General features: G+C 43.7%; 1 protein-coding gene across 1 annotated transcript in view; it reads right to left on the minus strand.

The window, feature by feature from the left end:
• Positions 1-8,590, minus strand: part of LOC112241427 (proto-oncogene vav) — a gene marked incomplete at its 5' end in the record, with an annotated part of 70,185 nt that extends 61,595 nt beyond the window's left edge. Inside the window, one exon of the mRNA XM_042313835.1 lies at positions 8,474-8,590. Coding sequence (XP_042169769.1) covers positions 8,474-8,590 — 117 coding nt within the window. The remainder of the gene's footprint in view (positions 1-8,473) is intronic.
• Between the last annotated feature and the right edge of the window lie 395 nt (positions 8,591-8,985).

An 8,985-nucleotide genomic window follows, 5' to 3' on the forward strand; every position in this document is an offset into this window, starting at 1 on the left:
AAGATGAATGGTTGTCTCTCCTAGCTATCTGAAGATGAATGTTCTGTATGTGGTCGTCTCACCTAGCTATCTGAAGATGAATGTCTCTCCTAGCTATCTGAAGATGAATGTACTGTATGGGGTCGTCCCACCTAGCTATCTGAAGATGAATGGTCGTCTCTCCTAGCTATCTGAAGATGAATGGTCGTCTCACCTAGCTATCTGAAGATGAATGGTCGTCTCTCCTAGCTATCTGAAGATGAATGTATGTATGGTCGTCCCACCTAGCTATCTGAAGATGAAAGCTATCTGAGATGAATGTACTGTATGTGGTCGTCTCACCTAGCTATCTGAAGATGAATGTTCTGTATGTGGTCGTCCCACCTAGCTATCTGAAGATGAATGGTCGTCTCACCTAGCTATCTGAAGATGAATGTACTGTATGTGGTCGTCTCACCTAGCTATCTGAAGATGAATGGTCGTCTCACCTAGCTATCTGAAGATGAATGTTCTGTATGTGGTCGTCTCACCTAGCTATCTGAAGATGAATGGTCATCTCACCTAGCTATCTGAAGATGAATGGTCGTCTCACCTAGCTATCTGAAGATGAATGTACTGTATGTGGTCGTCTCACCTAGCTACCTGAAGATGAATGGTCGTCTCTCCTAGCTATCTGAAGATGAATGTTCTGTATGTGGTCGTCTCTCCTAGCTATCTGAAGATGAATGGTCGTCCCCCCTAGCTATCTGAAGATGAATGTACTGTATGTGGTCCCACCTAGCTATCTGAAGATGAATGTTCTGTATGTGGTCGTCTCTCCTAGCTATCTGAAGATGAAGATGAAGAATGTACTGTATGTGGTCGTCTCTCCTAGCTATCTGAAGATGAATGGTTGTCTCACCTAGCTATCTGAAGATGAATGTTCTGTATGTGGTCGTCTCACCTAGCTATCTGAAGATGAATGTCTCTCCTAGCTATCTGAAGATGAATGTACTGTATGGGGTCGTCCCACCTAGCTATCTGAAGATGAATGGTCGTCTCTCCTAGCTATCTGAAGATGAATGGTCGTCTCACCTAGCTATCTGAAGATGAATGGTCGTCTCTCCCAGCTATCTGAAGATGAATGTACTGTATGGGGTCGTCCCACCTAGCTATCTGAAGATGAATGTTCGTCTCTCCTAGCTATCTGAAGATGAATGTACTGTATGTGGTCGTCTCACCTAGCTATCTGAAGATGAATGTTCTGTATGTGGTCGTCCCACCTAGCTATCTGAAGATGAATGGTCGTCTCACCTAGCTATCTGAAGATGAATGTACTGTATGTGGTCGTCTCACCTAGCTATCTGAAGATGAATGGTCGTCTCACCTAGCTATCTGAAGATGAATGTTCTGTATGTGGTCGTCTCACCTAGCTATCTGAAGATGAATGGTCATCTCACCTAGCTATCTGAAGATGAATGGTCGTCTCACCTAGCTATCTGAAGATGAATGTACTGTATGTGGTCGTCTCACCTAGCTACCTGAAGATGAATGTACTGTATGTGGTCGTCTCACCTAGCTATCTGAAGATGAATGGTCGTCTCACCTAGCTATCTGAAGATGAATGGTCGTCTCACCTAGCTATCTGAAGATGAATGGTCGTCTCACCTAGCTATCTGAAGATGAATGTACTGTATGTGGTCATCTCACCTAGCTACCTGAAGATGAATGTACTGTATGTGGTCGTCTCACCTAGCTATCTGAAGATGAATGTACTGTATGTGGTCGTCTCACCTAGCTATCTGAAGATGAATGTTCTGTATGTGGTCGTCTCACCTAACTATATGAAGATGAATGTACTGTATGTGGTCGTCTCACCTAGCTATCTGAAGATGAATGTTCTGTATGTGGTCGTCTCACCTATCTATCTGAAGATGAATGTTCTGTATGTGGTCGTCTCACCTAGCTATCTGAAGATGAATGGTCGTCTCTCCTAGCTATCTGAAGATGAATGTTCTGTATGTGGTCGTCTCTCCTAGCTATCTGAAGATGAATGGTCGTCTCACCTAGCTATCTGAAGATGAATGGTCGTCTCACCTAGATATCTGAAGATGAATGTACTGTATGTGGTCGTCCCACCTAGCTATCTGAAGATGAATGTTCTGTATGTGGTCGTCTCACCTAGCTATCTGAAGATGAATGGTCGTCTCACCTAGCTATCTGAAGATGAATGTACTGTATGTGGTCGTCCCACCTAGCTATCTGAAGATGAATGTTCTGTATGTGGTCGTCTCACCTAGCTATCTGAAGATGAATGGTCGTCTCTCCTAGCTATCTGAAGATGAATGTTCTGTATGTGGTCGTCTCTCCTAGCTATCTGAAGATGAATGGTCGTCCCACCTAGCTATCTGAAGATGAATGGTCGTCCCACCTAGCTATCTGAAGATGAATGTTCTGTATGTGGTCGTCCCACCTAGCTATCTGAAGATGAATGTACTGTATGTGGTCGTCTCTCCTAGCTATCTGAAGATGAATGGTCGTCCCACCTAGCTATCTGAAGATGAATGTACTGTATGTGGTCCCACCTAGCTATCTGAAGATGAATGTTCTGTATGTGGTCGTCTCTCCTAGCTATCTGAAGATGAATGGTCGTCTCTCCTAGCTATCTGAAGATGAATGTACTGTATGTGGTCGTCTCTCCTAGCTATCTGAAGATGAATGTACTGTATGGGGTCGTCCCACCTAGCTATCTGAAGATGAATGGTTGTCTCTCCTAGCTATCTGAAGATGAATGTTCTGTATGTGGTCGTCTCTCCTAGCTATCTGAAGATGAATGGTCGTCTCTCCTAGCTATCTGAAGATGAATGGTCGTCTCTCCTAGCTATCTGAAGATGAATGTACTGTATGTGGTCGTCTCACCTTGCTATCTGAAGATGAATGTTCTGTATGTTGTCGTCTCACCTAGCTATCTGAAGATGAATGTACTGTATGTGGTCGTCTCACCTAGCTATCTGAAGATGAATGGTCGTCTCTCCTAGCTATCTGAAGATGAATGTACTGTATGTGGTCGTCTCACCTAGCTATCTGAAGATGAATGGTCGTCTCTCCTAGCTATCTGAAGATGAATGTACTGTATGTGGTCGTCTCACCTAGCTATCTGAAGATGAATGTTCTGTATGTGGTCGTCTCACCTAGCTATCTGAAGATGAAATGTATGTGGTCGTCTCACCTAGCTATCTGAAGATGAATGGTCGTCTCACCTAGCTATCTGAAGATGAATGGTCGTCCCACCTAGCTATCTGAAGATGAAATGTGGTCGTCTCACCTAGCTATCTGAAGATGAATGGTCGTCTCACCTAGCTATCTGAAGATGAATGTACTGTATGTGGTCGTCTCACCTAGCTATCTGAAGATGAATGGTCGTCTCACCTAGCTATCTGAAGATGAATGTACTGTATGTGGTCGTCTCACCTAGCTATCTGAAGATGAATGTACTGTATGTGGTCGTCTCACCTAGCTATCTGAAGATGAATGTTCTGTATGTGGTCGTCTCACCTAACTATATGAAGATGAATGTACTGTATGTGGTCGTCTCACCTAGCTATCTGAAGATGAATGTTCTGTATGTGGTCGTCTCACCTAGCTATCTGAAGATGAATCGTCTCTCCTAGCTATCTGAAGATGAATGTTCTGTATGTGGTCGTCTCACCTAGCTATCTGAAGATGAATAGTCTCTCCTAGCTATCTGAAGATGAATGTTCTGTATGTGGTCGTCTCTCCTAGCTATCTGAAGATGAATGGTCGTCTCACCTAGCTATCTGAAGATGAATGTACTGTATGTGGTCGTCCCACCTAGCTATCTGAAGATGAATGGTCGTCTCACCTAGCTATCTGAAGATGAATGTACTGTATGTGGTCGTCCCACCTAGCTATCTGAAGATGAATGTTCTGTATGTGGTCGTCTCACCTAGCTATCTGAAGATGAAAGCTATCTGAAGATGAATGTACTGTATGTGGTCCCACCTAGCTATCTGAAGATGAATGTTCTGTATGTGGTCGTCTCTCCTAGCTATCTGAAGATGAATGTACAGTATGTGGTCGTCTCTCCTAGCTATCTGAAGATGAATGGTTGTCTCTCCTAGCTATCTGAAGATGAATGTTCTGTATGTGGTCGTCTCTTCTAGCTATCTGAAGATGAATGGTCGTCTCTCCTAGCTATCTGAAGATGAATGTACAGTATGTGGTCGTCCCACCTAGCTATCTGAAGATGAATGGTCGTCTCTCTAGCTATCTGAAGATGAATGTCGTCTCTCACCTAGCTATCTGAAGATGAATGGTCGTCTCTCCCAGCTATCTGAAGATGAATGTACTGTATGTGGTCGTCTCTCCTAGCTATCTGAAGATGAATGTACTGTATGGGGTCGTCCCACCTAGCTATCTGAAGATGAATGGTCGTCTCTCCTAGCTATCTGAAGATGAATAGCTATCTGAAGATGAATGTACTGTATGTGGTCGTCTCACCTAGCTATCTGAAGATGAATGTTCTGTATGTGGTCGTCTCACCTAGCTATCTGAAGATGAATGTACTGTATGTGGTCGTCTCACCTAGCTATCTGAAGATGAATGGTCGTCACCTAGCTATCTGAAGATGAATGTACTGTATGTGGTCGTCTCACCTAGCTATCTGAAGATGAATGGTCGTCTCTCCTAGCTATCTGAAGATGAATGTACTGTATGTGGTCGTCTCACCTAGCTATCTGAAGATGAATGGTCGTCTCTCCTAGCTATCTGAAGATGATGTAATGGTCGTCTCACCTAGCTATCTGAAGATGATGTGGTCGTCTCACCTAGCTATCTGAAGATGAATGGATGTCTCTCCTAGCTATCTGAAGATGAATGGTCGTCTCACCTAGCTATCTGAAGATGAATGTTCTGCATGTGGTCGTCTCACCTAGCTATCTGAAGATGAATGTACTGTATGTGGTCGTCTCACCTAGCTATCTGAAGATGAATGGTCGTCTCACCTAGCTATCTGAAGATGAATGTACTGTATGTGGTCGTCTCACCTAGCTATCTGAAGATGAATGTATCTGAAGATATGGTCGTCTCTCCTAGCTATCTGAAGATGAATGTTCTGTATGGTCGTCTCACCTAGCTATCTGAAGATGAATGGTCGTCTCTCCTAGCTATCTGAAGATGAATGGTCGTCCCATGCTAATGTGGTCGTCTCACCTAGCTATCTGAAGATGAATGTACTGTATGTGGTCGTCTCACCTAGCTATCTGAAGATGAATGGTCGTCTCACCTAGCTATCTGAAGATGAATGTACTGTATGTGGTCGTCTCACCTAGCTATCTGAAGATGAATGGTCGTCTCACCTAGCTATCTGAAGATGAATGTACTGTATGTGGTCGTCTCACCTAGCTATCTGAAGATGAATGTACTGTATGTGGTCGTCTCACCTAGCTATCTGAAGATGAATGTTCTGTATGTGGTCGTCTCACCTAACTATATGAAGATGAATGTACTGTATGTGGTCGTCTCACCTAGCTATCTGAAGATGAATGTTCTGTATGTGGTCGTCTCACCTAGCTATCTGAAGATGAATGGTCGTCTCTCCTAGCTATCTGAAGATGAATGTTCTGTATGTGGTCGTCTCTCCTAGCTATCTGAAGATGAATGGTCGTCTCACCTAGCTATCTGAAGATGAATGTACTGTATGTGGTCGTCTCACCTAGCTATCTGAAGATGAATGTACTGTATGTGGTCGTCTCACCTAGCTATCTGAAGATGAATGTTCTGTATGTGTTCGTCTCACCTAGCTATCTGAAGATGAATGGTCGTCTCTCCTAGCTATCTGAAGATGAATGTTCTGTATGTGGTCGTCTCTCCTAGCTATCTGAAGATGAATGGTCGTCTCACCTAGCTATCTGAAGATGAATGTACTGTATGTGGTCGTCCCACCTAGCTATCTGAAGAATGAATGGTCGTCTCACCTAGATATCTGAAGATGAATGTACTGTATGTGGTCGTCCCACCTAGCTATCTGAAGATGAATGTTCTGTATGTGGTCGTCTCACCTAGCTATCTGAAGATGAATGGTCGTCTCTCCTAGCTATCTGAAGATGAATGTTCTGTATGTGGTCGTCTCTCCTAGCTATCTGAAGATGAATGTCGTCCCACCTAGCTATCTGAAGATGAATGGTCGTCCCACCTAGCTATCTGAAGATGAATGTTCTGTATGTGGTCGTCCCACCTAGCTATCTGAAGATGAATGTACTGTATGTGGTCCCACCTAGCTATCTGAAGATGAATGTTCTGTATGTGGTCGTCTCTCCTAGCTATCTGAAGATGAATGGTCGTCCCCCCTAGCTATCTGAAGATGAATGTACTGTATGTGGTCCCACCTAGCTATCTGAAGATGAATGTTCTGTATGTGGTCGTCTCTCCTAGCTATCTGAAGATGAATGGTCGTCTCTCCTAGCTATCTGAAGATGAATGTACTGTATGTGGTCGTCTCTCCTAGCTATCTGAAGATGAATGGTTGTCTCTCCTAGCTATCTGAAGATGAATGTTCTGTATGTGGTCGTCTCTCCTAGCTATCTGAAGATGAATGGTCGTCTCTCCTAGCTATCTGAAGATGAATGTACTGTATGGGGTCGTCCCACCTAGCTATCTGAAGATGAATGGTTGTCTCTCCTAGCTATCTGAAGATGAATGTTCTGTATGTGGTCGTCTCTCCTAGCTATCTGAAGATGAATGGTCGTCTCACCTAGCTATCTGAAGATGAATGTACTGTATGTGGTCGTCTCTCCTAGCTATCTGAAGATGAATGTACTGTATGGGGTCGTCCCACCTAGCTATCTGAAGATGAATGGTCGTCTCTCCTAGCTATCTGAAGATGAATGGTCGTCTCTCCTAGCTATCTGAAGATGAATGTACTGTATGTGGTCGTCTCACCTAGCTATCTGAAGATGAATGGTCGTCTCTCCTAGCTATCTGAAGATGAATGTACTGTATGTGGTCGTCTCACCTAGCTATCTGAAGATGAATGGTCGTCTCTCCTAGCTACCTGAAGATGAATGTACTGTATGTGGTCGTCTCACCTAGCTATCTGAAGATGAATGTTCTGTATGTGGTCGTCTCACCTAACTATATGAAGATGAATGGTCGTCTCTCCTAGCTATCTGAAGATGAATGGTCGTCCCACCTAGCTATCTGAAGATGAATGTTCTGCATGTGGTCGTCTCACCTAGCTATCTGAAGATGAATGGTCGTCTCACCTAGCTATCTGAAGATGAATGTTCTGTATGTGGTCGTCTCACCTAGCTGAAGATGAATCCTAGCTATCTGAAGATGAATGTACTGTATGTGGTCGTCTCTCCTAGCTATCTGAAGATGAATGTACTGTATGTGGTCGTCTCTCCTAGCTATCGAAGATGAATGTACTGTATGTAGCTATCTGAAGGTCGTCTCACCTAGCTATCTGAAGATGAATGTACTGTATGTGGTCGTCTCACCTAGCTATCTGAAGATGAATGTTCTGTATGTGGTCGTCCCACCTAGCTATCTGAAGATGAATGGTCATCTCACCTAGCTATCTGAAGATGAATGTACTGTATGTGGTCGTCTCACCTAGCTATCCTCACCTAGCTATCTGAAGATGAATGTTCTGTATGTGGTCGTCTCACCTAGCTATCTGAAGATGAATGGTCGTCTCACCTAGCTATCTGAAGATGAATGTACTGTATGTGGTCGTCTCACCTAGCTATCTGAAGATGAATGTTCTGTATGTGGTCGTCCCACCTAGCTATCTGAAGATGAATGTACTGTATGTGGTCGTCTCACCTAGCTATCTGAAGATGAATGGTCGTCTCACCTAGCTATCTGAAGATGAATGTACTGTATGTGGTCGTCTCACCTAGCTATCTGAAGATGAATGTACTGTATGTGGTCGTCTCACCTAGCTATCTGAAGATGAATGTTCTGTATGTGGTCGTCCCACCTAGCTATCTGAAGATGAATGGTCGTCTCACCTAGCTATCTGAAGATGAATGTACTGTATGTGGTCGTCTCACCTAGCTATCTGAAGATGAATGTACTGTATGTGGTCGTCTCACCTAGCTATCTGAAGATGAATGGTCGTCTCACCTAGCTATCTGAAGATGAATGTTCTGTATGTGGTCGTCTCACCTAGCTATCTGAAGATGAATGTTCTGTATGTGGTCGTCTCACCTAGCTATCTGAAGATGAATGTACTGTATGTGGTCGTCTCACCTAGCTATCTGAAGATGAATGGTCGTTTCACCTAGCCATCTGAAGATGAATGTACTGTATGTGGTCGTCTCACCTAGCTATCTGAAGATGAATGTTCTGCAACTGTAAGTCTCTCCGGATAAGAGCGTCTGCTAAATGACTAAAAATGTACATGTAAAACGAGAGAGAGTTCAGATGGGGTGAGGTGATGTCACACACACACACACACACACACACACACACATACACACACACACACCTTGCCGAAGTCTCTGACATCAAACAGGTCGAAGGCTTCAAACAGTTCAGTCTTCCTCAGGTGGAACTTCTCCTGACACACCCCCAGGAACGTACGGATGTTCTTCAGACACAGGAACTACAGGGAGCCAATCAGAACAGGTTATTTCAGACACAGGAACAGACACAGGAAGCCAATCATATCTGTTTTTTCAGACACGGGAACTAAAGGAGCCAATCAGATAAGGTTATTTAAGATATAGGAACTACAGAAGCCAATCCTATCAGGTTAGTTAAGACACAGGAACTACAGAAGCCAATCGTATCAGGTTAGTTAAGACACAGGAACTACAGTGGGCTAATCAGAACAGGTTATTCACAAGCCATTGAGTCACACTTCATAGGTTCAGTAATCACATTGAAAATAGTCATCATCACACATCCCCTCAGCCAACTTGTGTAATGATTGACTGATTATTTGATTGATCGACAGACACAATACTGTGCACATCACTATGGAAACCAGTAGGGAGG

The sequence above is a fragment of the Oncorhynchus tshawytscha genome, unplaced genomic scaffold, assembly GCF_018296145.1.
Source record: "Oncorhynchus tshawytscha isolate Ot180627B unplaced genomic scaffold, Otsh_v2.0 Un_contig_2677_pilon_pilon, whole genome shotgun sequence".
Classification (NCBI taxonomy): domain Eukaryota; kingdom Metazoa; phylum Chordata; class Actinopteri; order Salmoniformes; family Salmonidae; genus Oncorhynchus; species Oncorhynchus tshawytscha.